Source organism: Ochotona princeps, chromosome 13, assembly GCF_030435755.1.
Source record: "Ochotona princeps isolate mOchPri1 chromosome 13, mOchPri1.hap1, whole genome shotgun sequence".
Classification (NCBI taxonomy): domain Eukaryota; kingdom Metazoa; phylum Chordata; class Mammalia; order Lagomorpha; family Ochotonidae; genus Ochotona; species Ochotona princeps.
The window spans coordinates 40829785-40850377 of record NC_080844.1 but is presented as its reverse complement, the minus strand read 5'-3'; the positions used below and the strand labels follow the sequence as shown (position 1 = coordinate 40850377).

Sequence of the window (20593 nt, the reverse complement as noted above, 5' to 3'; positions counted from 1 at the left end):
GTGACCCAGCCCTGTCCATCCCAAATCCCACCTGGCTCTGTTGGACACCCATGGGTGCTGCAACTTAGCTCAGCCCAACTCACCCCCAGACCCAGCCTCACTGGCAGGAGCAGCAACCTGGCCCACCCCCAGCCCTCATATGAACTGGCAGGTGTGGTGGTCCAACCTGGCCTGTCCTGCACTTCATCCTGGCTCTTGCTCATGCCAGTGTGTGCTGTGCACTGATTCAGCTCAGCCTGCCATCAGACCTGTCTCACACATATGCCAATAGGTGCCCAGCCCAGCCTGGCTTGGCCTGCTCCAAACCCCAGATTTCACATGTGGCAGCAATTACTGCTGCCAGTCTAAGAGGCCTGGCCCAAGACCTGAAACTTACTGATTGGTACTGCAGCCTAGTCCAACTGGCTCACACCTATTTTGGCTCCTGCTAGTGGGTGCTACAACCTAGTTCCGCCTGGTCCACCCCCAGACCTGTCTCATGTGAACCATCATGTGCCATGACCTATTCCAGCCTGTCCCATATCCATTCTGGCTCTTGGAGTTTCAGTGGGTACTGGGGCCTAAGCCAATCTGGCTTGCCCCCAACCCCAGCCCATATACATGCCGATGGATGCTGCAGCCTTGCCCAGCCCAGTCTGCCCACAGCCCTTGCTCTTGCATCCAACAGTGGAAGGTACAGCCTAGCAGGGGAGTTCCCAGAGTTCACATAACAGGCCCATTCACAACCCCAGACCTCACACGTGCTCCTGGGTACTTCAACTCAGCCTGGCATGGCTCACACAGTCTCAGCTCTTGCTGGTGTGTGTTGCAGTCTGGCCCAGCCACGTGCAGACTACACCCTGTTCTGATTCTTGTGTATGCCAGTGGGTACTGTGACCTGTCCCAGCCCAGTCAGCCCAGCCTACCCCCAGCCCTCACCCACAAAAATGCTAACAAGTGCTGCAGCTTTGCCTGGCCTGACCTACTCCCAGCCCCAGCTCTGTGCTCCCCTACTAGTTCTGCTCCCAGTCCCAGATCTCACACATGCTGGCAGGTGTTACAGCCCTGCTTGGCATGATCTGTCCTCAGTCCTGACCTTTGCATGTGCTAGCAAGTGCTGCAGGCTGGTCCAGCATGGACTCTTACAAGCCCCAGCTCCTGCAAGTGTCAGGTGAGTTCCACAGTCCGGGCTGTCTTAACCTGTCACCACCCCCAGGTCTGCAAATAAACTGGCAAGTGCTGCAGTTCCCCCGGAGTCAAACCCACAAGTCTTCTACAGAATCTGCCTCCAGGGTCCAGCGCAGTAGCCTAATGACTAAAGTCTTCGCCTTGAACATCCCAGGATTCCATATGGATGCCGGTTCTAATCTCAACAGCCCTGCTTCCCATCCAACTCCCTGCTTGTAGCCTGGGAAAGCAGTCAAGGATAGCCCAAAGCCTTGGCATCCTGCTCCTGCATGGGAGACCCAGAAGAGGCTCTGGGATACTGGCTTCAGATCAGCCCAGCTCCAGCCATTGCAGCCACTTGGGGAGTGAATCAACGGATGGAAAAATCTTCCTCTCTTTCTCTCTTCCTCTCTGTGTATCTGACTTTCCAATAAAAATAAAATAAATCTTTTTAAAAAAAGGATCTGTCCCCAGATCCAATTGTCTTGCATTCTGGTGGGTGCTGCAGCCCAGCCTAATGTGGTCTATCCCTTCCTTGCTCTGACACTCACAGCAGGTAGTGCGTCCTAGCCAAGTCAAGCATGCCCCTCAGTCCCAGCTTTTGCATGTGCCACTGATCGGCAGACAATGCCCGCTCGTGTGGCACAGATCTCCAACATGGGAGGGTGTATTGGCTGACCAAGACATAGCCTCCAGTTTCCCCCTCTCTAAACCACTTCATCTCAGCTGCCTCATCCTACATGTGAGTGCAGAGACCTGCTCCATGGAAGACCCCAAAACTTATTCCTCCCCAGTCAAACATGCCCTCAGCTGCTCCCACTCAAATACATCTCCAGACTCCCTTCCCTGGGCAGCCCTGCCTCACCACCTAGGAGTCAGGGCGTCATCTCCCAACCTGTCAAGTCCTGCCTTCACCATGTATCCTTTTTTTTTTTTTTTAAGATTTTGTTTCATTTGAAATGCAGATTTGCAGAGAAAAGGATACAAAGAGAAAAATCTTTGATCTGCTGATTCACTCCCCATGATCAACCAGAGCTGAGCTGATCTGAACTCAGGAGCCTCTTCTGGGTCTCCCACATGGGTGCAGGGTCCTAAGGTTTTAGGCCATTCTCTACTGCCTTCCCAGGCCACAACCAGGGAGCTGGATGGGAAGCAGGGCTGCCAGGACACAAACTGGCACCCATATAGGATCCTGACACATGCAAGCCTAGGATCCAGCCACTGAGCCATCACACCACACCCATCCCTACCTATCTTCAAGAAAAAACAATAGAATAGTCACCTATGCTGGCACACAAATTTGGCATCACCCAGGCCAGGGTTGGTTCCCACTAGCTATTACTTGCTTTTCTCCCAGCACTGAACACTTGTCTAGGTACAAGGCAGCCTAGGTAGATGCTGACAGCTAAGGTGTTCTTTCATTTTAAAAAAAAAAAGTATAGTTTTCATGTAATTGGTCTCTTCCTCACATTTTACCTACCTTCAGTAAGCTCCTTTCTACCCAGCTGTTCTTGAGTTAATCACTAGACAATAAAAATGCACCCTTAAATGCCTAGATTAGAAGATAGGTTGATTTTTTGCTCATGGGTTTTTTTTTTTGGCGTATTCAGTGTCTTCTGTGTAACCAGATAATGCAATGTACTTTGACATTCAAGATATTATATTCCTTCTATTCAAGCTTTTCCTATTTATGACATGACACTAAAATGTTTATAACAGGATCATTTGATTCTTCACTCATGATTTCCCCTTTTGGCAACTATCCCAGGAAAGAAAAAAATAGACCTGGAGGAAGTCCTGGCTCCTGGCTCCGGATCGGCACAGCACTGGCCATTGCGCTCACTTGGGGAGTGAATCATTGGATGGAAGATCTTCCTCTCTGTCTCTCCTCCTCTCTGTATATCTGACTTTGTAATAAAAATAAATAAATCTTTTTAAAAAGTGATGAACCTATGAAACTTTTGGGAACAAGAGAGACAAAAATCAATTACATGAAACTGAATAAAGAGTGAAATCTGTAGGTTTCTATGTCTTCTATTTAAAACAATATTCGTTCTGTATACTTACATTGATTTAGAGTCTGGTTTACAAAAAAAACTTTTTTCTTAAGATTTCTGTGGTTTACAACTCTTAGGTAAAGTATATTTGGTAAGCAAAAATGGCTTCATTCTCCTTCCTCATAATTCTTTTTTCTTTTTTTTTAATTTTTGATGATGATTACATCTCTCTATTTAATTCTTTCAAAATGAACAGTATTTTGAGTTTCTGTAGTAACATGCTTATTTGTGTAAGTCCAATAAAAATATTCTGTCCCTAACAGGATAAAACTGGAAGCATTGGCAAATCTTAAATTGCTGACCTGGTTTAAGGTATTCCTGGCCTTGTACTTACTAAATAAAATCACTTTTTATTATGTCCAGAATCTCCAAAAGATTAACTACTGTGTTTTTTGGGGGGAGGCTGGGGAGTTGTGTGTGGTTTTTGTTGGTGGGGAGGTGGAATTTGAGGTTTTTATGTGGTTCTTACTATACTTATGCAAGTAGTCAACCTCCAAACCAAAATCTCCTGCTACTATATTTTAGCTCTGTTCACTGTCCATAAGACACAAACTCAATTTGTTATGCTCCTGTTGGTTTATCATGTTTTTTGCATATTCTTTTTGAGCTTTATACTTGTTGTCGATCAAAATTCCACATAACTACCACTCAACAGCAAAATAATACTGGCCTGGCCCTTTGGCTGATGACTCTTGCTACAAAACTGATAAGGTTAAATTTGGTAATGAGTTTCAGTTGAAGCTAACCTAAAACCAATTTTTACTAAAAACTCTTTGTGGCTCCAGCACAGTGAAAAGTTTTGTTTTTGATATTGACTTCTGGTTGCCAACATCTGGCCCACACTGTGGGATAGATCAGACCAGCAACCAGCAGAACAGGTGTATTCCAGCAATGAGGAGCAAAACCGGGCTACATGATTACTGACCACAAGTGTCCTCAGAAAAAATGTCTTGATCATGAGGGGGGAATATCAATGTTAAAATAGGGTTACTCATGTCAGCCTAAGCTAAGATACATAAATTTCAGAGTTTATGAATAAAGGGCTATTACATACGATTGTCTGATAGTAACTATTATAAAAAGATTGCCATTGGTACAACCTCTACAGAAAGCCACCATTTCAAAAGACTAATGCTAACTAAATTATAATGCTTGATATTCCCATACCTGAGGCTAGAATGTATGCACAGGAAAAACACTGGTGTGCTAAGAATGCTCTTCAAAAAACAAATTTTATTTGTTTATTTGAAAAGCATAGAGAAGCTTGGTGTGGCTCCTTCCCTTATCTCCCCTCTCCCCCAGATACAGGAAGAGGAAATAGAAAATTTGGAAACAGTAATCACACCCACTTTCCCATAACCCTCAATCCTTTCCTTCCTGATCAACTATATAAACATTATCAAAAGTAAAAAATAAAAAGTAAAACTTTCCCTGACATGGGCATGTTGGTACAACAAGTTAAGCCTCCACTTGGAACACATGCCAGCATCCAGTAGTAGAGTATATGTGTTTAAATCCAAGCGCCACTCCAGTGCAGTTTTCTCCTAACGTTCAACAGCAAGAGTTCAAGTACTTGGATCTGTGTCACCAATGAGAGAGATGAATATAGAGTTCTCAGCTCCTGAATTCAGCACATCCAAACCATGGAGTTATGATCATTTGGGAAATGAACCAGAAACTGGGTGATATCTCATTTCTGTACAGAGTCTTGCACATTTGCTCTATTAAACACATTTGTGAATTTAGACCTCTAAAGTTTTCTATCATGGTATGTCAATGTCCTATTCTGTTTGGTAGGACCAAGAAAGAAAGAGTTCCTCCATGCTTAAAGACCAGTACATGAACCAGTTCTAACGAAAGTTTTTCCAGTCTTGTAGTCTTTGTAAAATAAGCCCACTATTAGGGTTGGCACGTGACATAGCAGGCTATGCCTCCTCCTACAGTACCAACATCCCTTATGGGTGCGGATCCATATTCCAGGGGCTCCATTTCCAATATGACTTCCTGCTAGCGGTCTCGGAAAACAGCAGAGAATGCTTTAAACACTTCGGCCCCTGTTCCCATGTTGGAGACCTTGAAGAAGCTGCTGCTCCTGACTTTGAAACAGCTCAGTTCCAGCCATGGCTGCCATTTGGGGAGTAAGTCAGTGAGTGCAAGAGCTGTGTGCATGAGTGTGTGTGTGAGCCTCCTTCGCTGCCTGTAGCTCTACCTTTCCAATACAAATGTCTTTAAAAATTAGACCTATTATTGCAGCTATTTCTAACTACAGTTAGAAAAATCAAATTTTGTCCAAAAACCAGATGCATAATGACTTATTGGACATATTTACAGAAATTTTGACAGTTTATACAGAATTGACACTTGAGTAGCATCCCTTTGGAGTCTCTGAACCACCGTAGCCTAAGGCAAAATTGCTCTTTTTTTAGAGTTAGGAACTTGAGCCTTGGGAAGTTAATCTCTGGACCAAGGTGTTGTTTCTGCCAGTGCCAAGCTCGGGCTGGATTCCATATCCTGAGTCTCGCACACTTGCTACCAAGCAAGATACTCAGTTCAACTGAGTTCTCCAGTGTTTACTTATTGCTTTCTAAAACACAGTAATGACTTTCAAATATACATGTACTGAGTAAATTATTATAGCACAACTTCATGAAAATCAGTTAGGAGAGATTCATGTTTTAAACTTTAGAACTTGGATGAGTCAAGTTTATTACTTGACTGAAGTCTAAGAGTTGCGATACCTTATTTGGATGAAATGAACTCCAATGACCTCTCTAAAACAATCATTTTGCTTCTCATAAAATGGAGGACTCTATTTCTGCTTCTTTTTCTTGAGGTTTCTGCTAGGTCCTTTCTCCATATAGAATGAAAAAGACATAGATTAAGAAGGACATTCTGGGAGCCAGTAGAGAACACAGGCTTTCATTGCAGAATGGTGAACCTGTGCGGTGTCACTGATTCATCAGCAAGATTCTTTTAAGATTTCAGGCCCAGCGCAGTAACCTAATGGCTAAAGTCCTCGCCTTGAACATGCCAGGATCCCATATGGGAACCAGTTCTAATCCTGGCTGCTCCGCTTCTCATGCAGCTTCCTACTTCTGGCCTGTGAAAGCAGTCAACGACAGCCCAAAGCCTTGGGACCCTGCGCCCACATGGGAGATCTGGAAGAAGTTCCTGGCTCCTGACTCCTGGATCCTGGCTTCGGATTGGCTCAGCTCTAGCCGTTGTAGCTGTGTGGGGAGTGAACCAACAGATGAAAGACCTTTCTCATAATTGCCCACATGGATAATCAGGAGTGAATCATTAGCCAGGGTGAAGCGAGGAGAGCACAAACCAGGGAAATAAAAGATAACATGCTGATTGCAGAGAAACACCTGGAAACTTCTGGACACAGAAAAGTAGCAAAAACAGTGGAGTGGTGTTGCAGTGACCAAATACCCCAGCGTCAGTCAGTGATTAGCAATCAGAACTCCACCAGTGGCCAGATGCCAAGAGGAGTTCACCGAGAGCCCAGGAAGTGAGCCCAGCCATAGAACTGCCTATCCTGCTGATTTGCTTGATTTGGCCATGAGCAGAGTGGCATGCCTAAGCAGGCAGCTGCAGGAACAGGGTATATTTCAAAGCTCAGACCCCTCACCAGTGCCACATCAGGCACCATTTTGTATACTGAGGAAAAGGCTTTGGAGCTAGAAGGAAACAGCAAGATCTGCATTAATGAAGCCAGAAACTAGCTCATTTCCAGATCTATGTATTGCACTGGTCTCACAGGGAAAACTACCAACTTTGGGGTACCTTTTTGGGTCTACCCAAAATAGGTCCAGGTAACCTGTAACAGCCAGCAGGCCCAGACCTCCACTGGAGCCACATCAGATACGATTTTTATGTAGTGAGGAAAAGACTGTAGGGCTAAAGGAGCAACAGCGAGCTGCACAGGCACTAACCCAGGAGGCAATCCACTTGCGATCTCACAGGGAAAATAGTATCGAAGAGACACCCTGCAGGTTCCACCCAAAATATGTCTGGGTGGTCCTCAGACCTAATAGCCAGCAGGTTGCAACAAGACCAGCATCACTGACAACCCATAGATTGTATCTCCCTAATCCCAGACACTGTTCAAAGTAGAAGTGGGAGAAAAGCTATTGTAGGCAATGGAGAAGAGGGGGTGGAAAGTGGTGAGCCAGGAGCTTGGCTATGGAAACCGTGGTGGAAACCTAGTACAAGAACCCAGGACTGGGCCCAGGGCTATAGCCTAGTGGCTAAATCCTCATTTTGCATCTGCCATGACCCCATATGGGCATCTGCTTCATGTACTGGTTGCTCCACTTCCCATTCAACTCCCTGTTTGTGTCCTGGAAAGCATTGGAGCATGGCTCAAGGCCTTGGGACTCTGCACCCACATGGGAGACCCAGAAGAGGCTCCTGGTTCCTGATTCCTGGCTTCAGGCTTTGGATTGGCTCACATGCAGCCATTGTGGCCATTTGGTGAATGAACCAGAAGATGGAAGATCTTTCTCTCTCTGTATCTCTTTCTCTTTGTGTATCTGCCTTTCCAATTAAAAAAAAAAAAACGGAATAAATCTTAAAAAAAAAAAAAAAAAAAAAGCCTGGGAGTGAAACTCGCTGGAGGGAGTAGCACAAGTGACAGCAAACAAAGAACCAGAAACAAAATGCAATCAGTTAAATTGACCTGCGGACCAGTGGGTGACACGGCTTAGAAGCTGGCCATAAGGAGAAGACTCTGCTAACCAGACGTGCAATGACTAAGAGCAAACGAAGAAAGAGAGGCACAATAACTATTCCTGAAGAGTCCGCTGCAAAGGAGCAAAAGCCCTTGTCAGCCTCAGAGTTAACTGAGGAAGGCATTGAGGACAAATGGGATAAGGAATTTTAAAAACTTGTTATGAACTTTATTCACAAAAAGAAACACATAGAAACTTAAGAATATGCCACACAGGAAATAACAGCACTGAAACAAAGTCAAGCCAAATTATCAGAAATGAAGGACAGCATGGAGCAAATTAAAAATTCACTGGAGGACCCGGCGGCGTGGCCTAGTGGCTTAAGTCCTCGCCTTGAAAGCCCCGGGATCCCAAATGGGCGCCGGTTCTAATCCCGGCACCTCCACTTCCCATCCAGCTCCCTGCTTGTGGCCTGGGAAAGCAGTCGAGGACGGCCCAATGCATTGGGACCCTGCACCTGCGTGGGAGACCCGGAAGAGGTTCCTGGTTCCCGGCATCGGATTGGCACGCACTGGCCCGTTGCGGCTCACTTGGGGAGTGAAACGTTGGATGGAAGATCTTCCTCTCTGTATCTCCTTCTCTGTATATCCGGCTTTCCAATAATAATAATAAAATCTTTTAAAAAAAATTCACTGGAAAGCCTCGATAATAGAATGAGCAACGCAGAAAGAAGAATCTCAAAATTGGAAGATATTTCATTCATCAAAAAGCTGGAAGCAAAACTGGGTCAAACAAAGAAAAGTATTCAAGAAAGGGACACTATTAAAACCCCAAATAGAGTTATGGAAATTCCAGAAAGTTGGAAAGAGATGTAAGGCTTAAAGATGAATTCAATGAAATAATAAAGGAAACTTTCCTAGTTTGAAGAATGAATTAGGAAACAACAGACAGGAAGAGCACAGAATTCTCAACAGAGTTGACCAAAAGCAATCTTTCACCATAACACATAATAACCAAGCTTTCTTCAGTTGAATATAAGGAGAAGATTCCTAAATATGTACATGAAAAAATCAATTAACATATAGAAGAGCCCAAATCAGACTCACTACTGACCTCTCACAGGAAATTCTACAGGCCAGAAGAGAATGGAGCTACATATTCCAGATTCTAAAAGGAATGAATTATTAGCCCATGATAAATTACTAGCAAGATTTTGTCTTACATAATGAAGGAAAATACTTCCACAACAAACAAAAGCTAAAAGAATTCACCTTTTCCAGACCTGTCCTACAAATAATACTTAAAGATGTTCTCTCGAGAGAGAAAAGGAATAGCACCTACCAAAAAAACAAGGCAAATATGGAGAACATTCGAATAAAACAATGAAAGAAGATTAAGTCAAACAATGAACAGCCTACTGCTAAAATGACAGGTCTAAATCACTACTTATCAATATTAAATCTGGCTTAAACTCATCAATCAAATGCCATGGATTAGAGGGCTGGATCAAAAAACCAAACCCATCTATCTGTTGTCTACAGGAGACACATCTCACCAGCAAACACGTGGAAACTGAAGGATGGAAAAAGATATTCCAGGATAATGGTAAAGAAAAACAAGCTGGTATAGCCATTCTTATATCAGATAATACACACTTTAATGAGAAAAATATTAAAAGCAATGAAGAAGGACACCACACAATGATCAAAGGATCCATCAGCAAAAACAGACCTTACTAGTCTCTTGTTATCTTTTTCATTCCCAAATTTACTTGGTTTTCCTCTCTTGCTTTTCTTTGCTAGTCTGGCTAAAAATTTCTTTTGCTCATCTTCTTAAAACATTGCTTTCTTGTTGCAATTTGTAGTTTTTTAAATTTTATTTTTTTAACATTTTTTTTTTGCATTTCCTTTTTGTTAAAACTAATTACATTGCATTATGTGATACATTTTTTTATGCACTGGGATTCCCCCCGCCCCTCCCCAAGCCCTCCCCTCCCCCCCACGGTGGATTGCTCCACCTTGTTGCATTTCCATAGTTCAAATTCAGTTGACATTCTTTCATTTGAGGTATTTACCAAGCATAAAGTCCAGCATCTTATTGTCCTGGTAAGTTCAATGGTTTCTTGGTGAGACCATCTCTGGTCTGAAGGTAGAGCCGGCAGAGTATCATTCCAATCAATTAAAAGTCCCAACATAATATTTCCAACCATTTACAACATTATGGCATTAATTGACATGGTATTGATTAACCAATATGTTAATAGGAAAATGCAGGCTCTCAACCACAACCTGTGACTTCTTCATAGACATTTCAATTTTGGTTTACATTCAACCGTGTTCTATACACCTTAAAATGGCTTAGATTGCTATTCAGCTGTCTCATGCCTATTTTAATTTTAGTATTTAGCAGTTTATAGCATTGAAGCATGATTTCACTGACCCTGGCTGTTTTTCGGGTGGTCTAACTCTATAATTCTAACAGGATATATGTCAACAGTTTAGGTGAGAATGTTTAGGAGGGGTGTTCAGAGAAATCTTCCATACCCCAGAGAGGAGTAACTAATCTTTGTGTCCCACCCAGTGAGGTATAAGTACATCCCCGCTGACCGTTTCCTGTCTGGTTCTAAGCTTTTCTTGTTGTTCTCTGTCTATCTATTCTAGTTTTGTTTGCTTGCTTGTTTGTTTGTTTGTTTGTTTGTTTGTTTGTTTTGAGGGGTTTCTGGCGCGCTCCTGATGGTTATTATGAGAGGGGTGGGGACCCAAAGTTGGATGCAGGCAAGGACCAGAGAAAGCTCCTCTCCCTAGGCCCGAAGGAAGTTTACTGTTCTTCTGTTTCTGGGGACCGCTCAGGGCTCCTGGTTGTTGTTCCAATGACCTTGGAACCTGCAAGGCAGGATTTGGGCTTCTTCCATCCCATGTGGTAGATCCAAATGGGGGTGGTTAACCTCAGAGTTCTTGGTCTCCGATGGCACTCCATTTCCCCGTGGTCTCCTTGGCAGTAGGGATGTAGTCCTCGGTGCTCCTTGGTGAGGTACTGGGAGTCTTCAGGATTGGGATAAAAGCCTCCTCCTGTCCGCCTGCTCCACTCTGGGGTCCCCCCCTACTCTATGCGTATGACCTCCTGTTAAGAGGTTGTTAGGATTACTCCTGATTCCCCCATATGCCTTTGTAGTTTTGTTATTGTCTAATGCTAATTCGAGTCTGTTGTCTATGAGTTACCAGTTATGATCCTGATAGGTTATATTTCCCATCTTCCTCATACCTTCTAGGGTGATGTAAGATTTCTTTGCTCTCCCTCCCCATTTCCAAGTATCATGGGGTCTTACAAGTACATTAGGTTTTACAATTCTTTGATGTAGATCATAAGCAATCTGCCTCATATCATTGGTTACTTCACAATATCTTATTGCATGAGATACAGGCTGTTTGGGGTTGAAATAATATTACTGTTTTTCGGATTGACATCATTTCATAACAGCCACATCGAGCACAACAACAACAACAGCATCAACAACACATTGCAGCACCCTGATAAAATAATGTGCCACTGAGTAAGCAATACATGCTTAACTAAAAGGAAACACAGAAGTCTCTTGGGAAAGATGATGCCATCATATACTTCATGAGCACTTGATGAATTCTACTAGAGAAAAGAGATTATTTGGAAGCAAGCAAACTGACATAAAAACATTAAAACATATGAGATACAGCCAAAAGAGCAAACAGACAATCAAAAAAATAAATAGGTAAAACTTAAAAAAAAAAAGACTTAAAAAAAATTTTTTAAAAAGTAAAACTTAAAAAAAAATCACAGCATTCATTTTTGCTGTGATTTTTATCATTTTTTGCTTCCTGTTCATTTTTCTTTTTTAATAAGTTCCTGATATGCATTATTAGATCATTTAGTTGAGATATGTCTATCTTTTGCAAGCACCTGGTATTACAAATGTCCCTCTCAACACTATTTTTGCTGCATGTCATGCATTTTGATATCTTTGTTTTTATTTTCATTTCTTAAAACAGTTTTTTTCCTTATTAATTCCTCAGTGACACACATTAGCATCATTCCTCAAGAAGGTTTTGATTTTCTTTTTCATTTCTTCAGCAATACATTGGTCATTCAGTAGCGCGTTGTTTAGCTTCATGTTGTTGTAAATTTTCTATTTTTCTTCTTGTTATTGATTTTGCTTTTTGGTTTTTCATTTAAGGTGATGTATAGTAACTGTGTAATAGAGACTATCTATCCAGATGTGAAGATACAATGCAGTATGTTTCTCTACTTCCAAATCAAAGGATTCCCAATGAAACTATTTGTCCCGACCTGCAGGACATGATGCTCAAATCCTGAGGGTGGACTAGGAATGCCGGGCTGCTAGCCCCTGGGCTGCTGGCCCAAGAAGCACATGGACACACGTAATTGGTGAAAGAGAGTGCCAATGCCCTTTTTTTTTTTTTTACTCCTCATATATATACCTTCTTCTCTAGGGGAGGAGGAGAAGGGGATGGATTTCCTTGAACTAATCATCTATATTGAAGCAGGGAAGGAACTAATTATTTGAACAGGAACAAGGGTGGAGGTTCTGTTCTGCTTGCTTTGCACGGGATGGTCTGGCCGCACGATCCAGCTTGCTGTGGCCGTGCTTGCCCAAGGTAGGTTTTGCAATGCAGCAGGTTGTCAGGCATGCTGAGTCTAAGGCCTGTAAGTCTGTGGCTCCTAACAACTATTAAATGTAGCTTGACAGTAGAATGCTGAACTCTCTGCCATTATTCATAATTACAATGTCAGGATACATTTAAATAGCAGAATGCTGGACTTAACGACTTTACGAAGGACTGTATTATTGTAACATTATAGGGGGAATCACTAGGAGGAGGGGACTTGGGAAGGACAGGGGGAAATCCCAGAGCCTATGGAATTGTATCACACAATAATAATTTTAAACAGATATGAAAAAAGCTATGAAAAATCTCAACTTGATTTAGAACTTTTTAAAGTAAATTTTTAACAAGAACATAACGACAGAGAACATCCTACACATATACGGTAGTTCAGTGAATTATCACCAAGTACTCACGCCTGTGTAACCAGCACAATCAAGGAAAACAATTGTCCGAGGACCTCCTCCTCACTGCCTTTCCCAGTCCCTGATATCCAGTGTCACGACATTTGCAGGCTCACAAGACAGATACCGAGAGCAGGCCAGTGGCGTGATCACAGTGAGGAGACAGAGCCTCTCTGTCTAGAATCTATTCTCAGAAGAAACTGATATTCACAATGAGGCAGTTACCAGAGGTTGCTTCCCCCAAAAAGCTAGAAGCTGTACTTGTAACTTCAGTCTGTTTAAGATTCTGCAGAGCTGCATCCATGCTGAGGGGGGCGCTCTTCTTGGAACACAGTGACACATAGTGATAGTCCTGAGTTGCCTTAAGGCTACACCTAACCACACAGTCACAATATCTCCTGCAGGAGACTTCAGAGAGCCATAAAAATAACTTCATTTACCTTGAACATTTGCAAGCAAATTGCTGACCAGATGTTTGAAAGTGAATGGGATTCTTCATAAAATTCTTTTTTTAAAAAGGTAATTCTCTCATAAAACAATTACATAACGTTCAAAACCAGGAAATTCATCATGATGCACTAGAATCATCAAATCCTCGCCACTGGCTCACCAATAAGGCTTTTATAGAATTTCCCAGAACCAGCTCAGCACTCTGAATCACACTTTGCAACTGAAGATTAGGCTGGCTCGCTTAAGGCTGAGGCCGCTCCTCAATCTGTTCTGAACTTTTGACCTTGCTCACATTTCAAGAGTACATGTACCATGTCGTTCAGGGGTGATTGCCTGATGATCCCTCATGCTTGCTGCTTTCACAAGACTCTCATTGGAGATGCTTGCCCTTCTCTTTGCATACAATGCAATGAAAAGTGATTCGATTCACTTGGTGGCTATTGATGTATACTATGACCAATCACCTAGATGTAATTTATATACTATCTTCTGAGAAGACACTGTTCCAATGAAAGAAATTGAATGTTCTTTAATCATGTTCTCTTTCTTTCCCATGCTAATCTTAAAAATTATACCAAGTTGGAGCAAAACTATGGGTCATTTTTTGAATCTATGTGCAGCTGTGATTGAAAAACACTGAAGTAACTTGATGCAAGAAAATTACTCAAAATTCTAGATTCATCAACAAATGACTACTTGGGAATTTATGATGTTGAAGAAAATCAGAATACTCTACAACATGTATTATTTGTTGTGCACCATTCCAAAAATCAAGAACACTTTGTCCTGGACAGTGAAAGCCTTTCAAATACTCAGAACCCTCCATGAGCATGTAGCTGCCTAACCATTAAACAGCTATCATAATTCAGACATCTTCAATAACTGGGCATGTATTTAGCTAAATCAATCTGTATTCCCTCACCATTAATTACAAAATGACATTGGAGAGATCACAATGTTTTATTTTTCAGATGGGAAAACAGATGCTCTGGGAGATCAGGAGATCTGGCTAGAATCAGAAAGTTCATAGTCTAATGCAACAATATGCATCAGAAGATCTTAGTTCAAATCCTGGACCATTTCCCCGCAGTGCTTTCTGCATTCTGCCCCGTCGAATGCGCCAGTTGGGCCCTTCTGTTAGGCCACTCGGGAGGGAACAGCTGAGAATTCCCATGCTCCGATCAGACACTCCACCCCTTCTCCTCACTCCCACCCTTCTGCCCTGCACAGCCAGAAAAGGAAATTATAAAGAGAACAACTGTAGAAGCAATACAAGATGGGATTTACAAAAATCATTAAACTGACCCGTAGGACAATGGGACCACAGGACCGCAACATGTAGACCCAAATAGAAAGTGACAGTTGTTATGATAATCTAAATAGCACTTGATGATAGATGCTATTAGATCATTAATGGCAACACTTAAGAAAAGGCACAGTTTTTCAAGATACCATCAGATTGGTTGTATATTGATCAGTGCCGTTATTTCTAAGCTCTGTTATTAAAGAAATGTAACTTGTCAAATCTTGCCAAAGTTTTATTGGTCATGTTACAGAATTCTAACAACTTACGAGAGTTTTTACCCCATGAAACCCCTTGGATTTTATTAAGTTTGCGTAAGAATAAGGAAGCTGGGCTTTGTAGTCTTTCCTTTGTCCAAGGACACATCAACTGCCAGTCACTGAGGTCAGGCTCAATCCCCTATGCTCCGTATCTTACACTCTTCCACCAAACAAAATGCCCTGTTCACCTGGGCTCACAAAATATGTGTTGCTGTGAGTCAACATTTCATGATCCAACCTAATTGGTAACTCTCAAAATAAACAGAAATTTAGTTCACTGGCTGACCAAAGCAAAGTTCAGTTTATGATCTTCAGAACTAAGATGAACCCAGGTCTTGGTGAACTCTGTCAAAGGTACAGATGCAGTAATTCACTGCCCACTTGACACAGCTCCAAACCCTAACAACCACAGTCATTCTGTTTGGGGCAGTCATTTGCTTCCTGCTCTGCACCTCTTCCTTTCTGAGGATCTGAACTGTCAGTCCACCTTCTCTTTACATTATCAGAGATAATCTGAAGATGAAGAGTTCTCTGAAATCAGCTAGTTTGCCAAGGGGGTGGGCAAGTAATATGGCATTAAAAGTGTCCACTACGATGCCCTCTTCCACATCAGGGTATACAGTTGAAGTATCAGATCTGCTTCCGGTTCTGTCTTCCTGCTAATGTGCTCTAGAGGAGGAAGCAGAGACAGCTCAACTACTAGGACTGTGTGACCAACAGGTAGAAATAGACTGAGTTCTGGGTTCTGGGTTTCAGCCTGGCCCAGCTTTGGTCATTCACAGATGGGCACTTGTGGGGAGGAGATCAGCAAATAGAATATAGGAAGACCTCTCTCTCTCTCTCTCTCTCTCTCTCTCTCTCTCTCTCTCTGTGCATGTATGTACCTACATTTAAAATAAAAGGAAAGTAAAAAACTAAATCATTTTAATAAGTAAAATTAAAAAACAAAAAAAGAAATAGGCAAAGGAAATGGGCAGACACTTCTCAAAGAAACAAATCCAAATGGCTAACAGACATATGAAAAAAAACTGCTCAAACTCCCCAGCAATAAGGGAAATTGAAATAAAAACAACACTTTTGGTTCCGCCTAACCCCAGTAAGGATGGTTCACACAGAGAAACCTACCAACAACACCTGCTGGCAAGGATGCCGGGGGGGGCGGGGGCGGCGGGGGAAAGGAACCCTGTTCCACTGCTGGTAGGAATGCAGGTTGGTGCTTCTTGGCCTTTTGGCTTAGACCAAGTGTAGGAATGCAGGCTGGTGCAGCCACTGAGAAAGTGAGTATGGAGAATATTCAGGCAACTGAAAATGCACCGACCATGTGACCCAGCAACTGCACTACGGAGAATATATCCATAGGCCCTGATACATGAGCAAGCAGCATGCACCCCTGTATTCACTGCACCACAATGAACAACTGCAAAAACTTGGAAACAACATAAGTGCCCATTGACAGAGGACTGGATCAGACACTGTGGTTCATCTGTTCTATGGAGTTCTATTCAGCTATTAAAAAAGAATGAAATGCAATCATTTGCAGCCAAATGGGCCGAATTGGAGAACATTATGCTAAAGGAAAGGAGTTAATCCCAAAAGGTCAGATACCACATGTTTGTTCTACTATAAAATAACTTCCATCAAAATCTCGAGACTGGGTGGGTATGTTCAGATATGAAGATAAAGTGCTGAATGTCTTTATGCATATAGACCAGAGATGGACTTCCAGTGAAAGAATTGAAAACTATCCTAACAGTAAGAAGAGGGAATTCCTGACAATGTCCATGCCGACATTGTTGGGAAATACTTCAGCAACAACACAATGGACTTGTGACTGCTCACGAAGGACATTCATTGTAAAACTAGAGGGGAAATCGATGTGCGGAGGGGAGGGACCTTGGGAAAGGGCACAGGCAACCTCAGAACCTATGGAACTATATCATGAAACAAACTAAAATGTTTAAAAAAAGAGATTGTTGGAATTCATAAGACGGTTTGGCAGGATAGCAAGATACGAAATTAAACATAAATCAATCAAATATATACAAATAATTCCATAGCTGAGAAGGAACTTGTAAATATAGCCCACTTTAAAATAGCAAAGAAGAACCTTAAATACCTTGTGATAAACCTAACCAAAAATGTGGAAGAACTCTATGATGAGAATTACAAAACGTTAAAAATAATAGAAGACATCAAAAGATGGAGAAATTTACCATGTTTCTGAAAACAGTAGAATCAACATCATCAAAATAGCCATCTTACTAAAAATAATATACAAATTCAACAAGATTTCAACCAAATCCAGTGAGATTGGCTCATAACTCTACTATTCAGGACCCTACTAAAAACACCTGGTGGCATGGATGTGAGGATAAAGGTACTCTACTCCACTATTAGTGGCAGTGTAATTTGTGTAGCCACTAAGGAATTCAGTATGGAGAATGCTAAGAGAACTGAAGATTGATACACTCTATGACCCAGCTATCCCACTCCTGGGAATATATCCAAAGCAAATGAAATCTGTATATGAGAAAGTGATCTGCAACCCTGCATTACAGCAGCACAATCCACAATGTGGAGACATGAAAATAGCCTGGATACTCGTCGAAAGAGGAATGGATAAAGAAATTGGTACATCTACTCAATGGAATACTACTCAGCCATTGAAAAAAATGGAATTCTCTCATTTGCAACAAAATGATCCCAACTGGAGACCATTATGCTCGGTGAAATAAGCCAATCCCCCAAAAAACAAATATCTTTATGTTCTCTCTGTCCCCTGCCTGCATCTTCTTCTCAGAGATTTCATTCAGACTAGCAAGTTATCAGCAAGTTCATGAGCTTTTATATCTGACATAATCTGCCTCTGAGAAAAGAAAATAATTCTTTTCAAATTTCTTTAGACTTATGATTCTCATAACTTATACAGTCATTTGTTTAAAATTTCTCATCTCTTGCAGCCAGATTTACCTTAACTGGCAATAACTTCAGTCTGTATGATTGTGTTGATAGCATTCAGTCATCTCACTTCCTCATTAAGGTGGATAGTGTCTCTTCAATATGCATACACTTGTATGTATACAATATGCATACAACTGTATTCCTTTTCTTCAAAGAATATCTAGTGCTTATTTTCATTTATAGAAATTTCAGAAACTGACAGCCTCAACCTGTGATGACAAAGGATGCAAGCATAAATGATGAGCTTTTGAAACGTCTTTCATTTTGTGTATTATTTACCATAATATGGTTTTATGTATAGGAATTTCTCTGAATCACATGGGAGACTTTGCTTGAATTCCAGCTCCCAGCTTCAACTCCCTTTTTTCTCTACCACGGGGGAATTCAGAGAATAAACTGATGGATAGAAGGTCACTGATTCTCACTCACTGTCTCACTGTGTGTGTGTGTGTGAGAGAGAGAGAGAGAGAGAGAGACGGGGAAGGGAGAGAGGGGGGGAGATAATGATTTTAGAGTTGGCATCAAACTGCCATCAGATTCATATTAAGCACGAAACGTGCAGTGGAGATGAAAAAATAAAGGAATCTGGTGATGTTTTCTACAAACTTTTGTTCTTGTTAGGAGAAAATACATGATTAACAATATGAAAGTACATATGCATACATGTCTCTAAGCTGGAAACAAGAAGTAAAAAGAATATTTCAGGCCCAGCACAATGGCTCAGTGGCTAAAACCTCACCTTGCTAGTGCTAGGATCCCATAGGGGCACTGGTTTGTGTCCCAGCTGCTCCATTTCCCACCTGGCTCCCTGCTATGGCCTAGGAAAACGGTAGAAGATGGCCCAAAAACTCATGTGGAAGGAGGTTCTTGACTTCAGATTAGCTCCGCTTCAGCCATTACAGCTGCTTGGGGAGTGAACCGGTGAACAGATTTTTGTTTCTTCTCTCTGTAAATCTGCCTTTCTAACAAAAATAAATAAATCTTTAAAGAAAAATATTTCAAATTTTTGTTTAATATCCACAGTAACACCAAAGTAGAGACATGGATTCTATCACTGGATGTTCATCCTCCCTACAGCTAAGTCTCTCAATGTTTCACTACAATCCTGAACCGCCCCTGGACAAGTTCTCTTTCCAATACCGCTAGGTGGCAGCAAACAGAGCTTTCTACCTTCTTCCCCTTTGTCCACTTCTGTGTCTATGTTAAGGGAACCAGCATGGCCTCTGGGGGCTGTTTTTATTTCTTCCCTGCATTATTCACTAGAGAAATGAAAGTCTGAGAACTGATCCAGAAATTAGTAAAATATTTTATTTAGAACATCCAGAGGTGAAATGTTCTGAACTACCATGTTTTTTGTTTTCTACCATTGTATTGTTTTATAGTAATAACATACTAATAACTGAGCATAAGATAAGCATTAGCCTTGTGGTGATCAATTTGTGTGTTATACATAAAATGCGTAGTGAATATAATTGGCAGTGACCCAGCAAACTCAAAAATGGAGGGTTGGGCTGGAGCCCACTGGGTCTTGACGGAAAGGAGTGAGTGAGAGAATGACAGGGAAGGGGGGAAGATGATGCTCCCACAGGCTGGGGAGTTATGAACGACAGCAGAGCAGATGATTCTCCCTTCTTCAGATAGGAATGAAGCAGAGCTGGTACGAAGGTGGCACATGTCCAAATCCACTGGCAATAGGAGTACTGTCAATGTCCTTTGGGTCAACCAAAGGTTTCAGCCGAAAGTTCTGTAAAATGCTGGTCAGGAAGAGAAATAGCTCCATGCGGGCCAGGCCTTCCCCAACACACATCCGTTTTCCTAAAAACAGCAAATGGAGAGAACGTACTCCTTAAATACTGTGTTGTGAACTGTCATTAAAAGCATGCAGTAATGGCTGAACAAGCAAATGAATTGAAGGACATAGGATGGCTCGTGGAATGGTTGGACAGACAGGTGGAGCTGTCTTTGACAAAGGTCAAAATGGCTTGATGTGAGATCCTTAACATTCTATTCCCAATGTGATGCCCAACATCACTCGTTACATTCTTCACCTCTTCTACTCTCAGCTCAAATACCCCCATGAAATTTCAAGCTTTGCCAAGTAAGCCATTCCATTTATCTAACAAGCTAACATCAGCAACTATTTATGCTTGCAATCCTCTTGTGGAGTACAACTTCACCTCTCCAGGTTTCTTTGTTACATTCACGCCTCCACTGAAAGAGGCACTACTTTAAATACCATACTCTATTTGTTTTTCAACTCTGGTAAAAAGAGAGATTCAAGCTTGCCATGATCAAAAGCCACTAGGAAAAAAAAAGATCAGAAACTTATACACATTCTTCAGCAATGGAGGCAGAGTCATGAAAGACATGTAACCCATGAGTAGAGGAAGATCACAGTGCCAGGTATCCCAGTAGATTTCCTATAACAGTCCAAGGGTGTTCCTGTTCTTCTAGCTGGTGGTCTGGTTCTGATCCCTGAATCTATACACAACTTGTTCCTGGAGCTTATCTCCTCTGTAGTAGTGCCTGGACTTTTCTTGTTCTTGTTCTCGACTCTAGAGAGGGAGCTGAAATTTCCTCTCTCCTGTTGAAGTGTTATGAGGCATAGAGGGTTTAGAAGGTAGAAAGCTTCTCCCTCCAGCGCAGCCAGCAACCTGTGGTTTCCCTTTTTCAGCACT

General features: G+C 42.0%; 1 protein-coding gene across 2 annotated transcripts in view; it reads right to left on the bottom strand.

Annotated features, from left to right (window-relative positions):
* The window catches only part of LOC101530346 (cytochrome P450 2C18-like), a 60189-nt gene that overhangs the window by 19450 nt on the left and 20146 nt on the right, over window positions 1-20593 (bottom strand). The window contains exon 9 of one of the 2 annotated variants that reach the window (XM_012925467.2): window positions 19429-19730. The exons of the other annotated variant lie outside the window; for it this stretch is intronic. Within the exon in view, the coding sequence (XP_012780921.2) occupies window positions 19549-19730 (182 nt within the window). The 3' untranslated portion in view covers window positions 19429-19548. Of the gene's footprint in view, window positions 1-19428; window positions 19731-20593 lie in introns of those variants that run through there. 2 annotated transcript variants of the gene reach the window in all.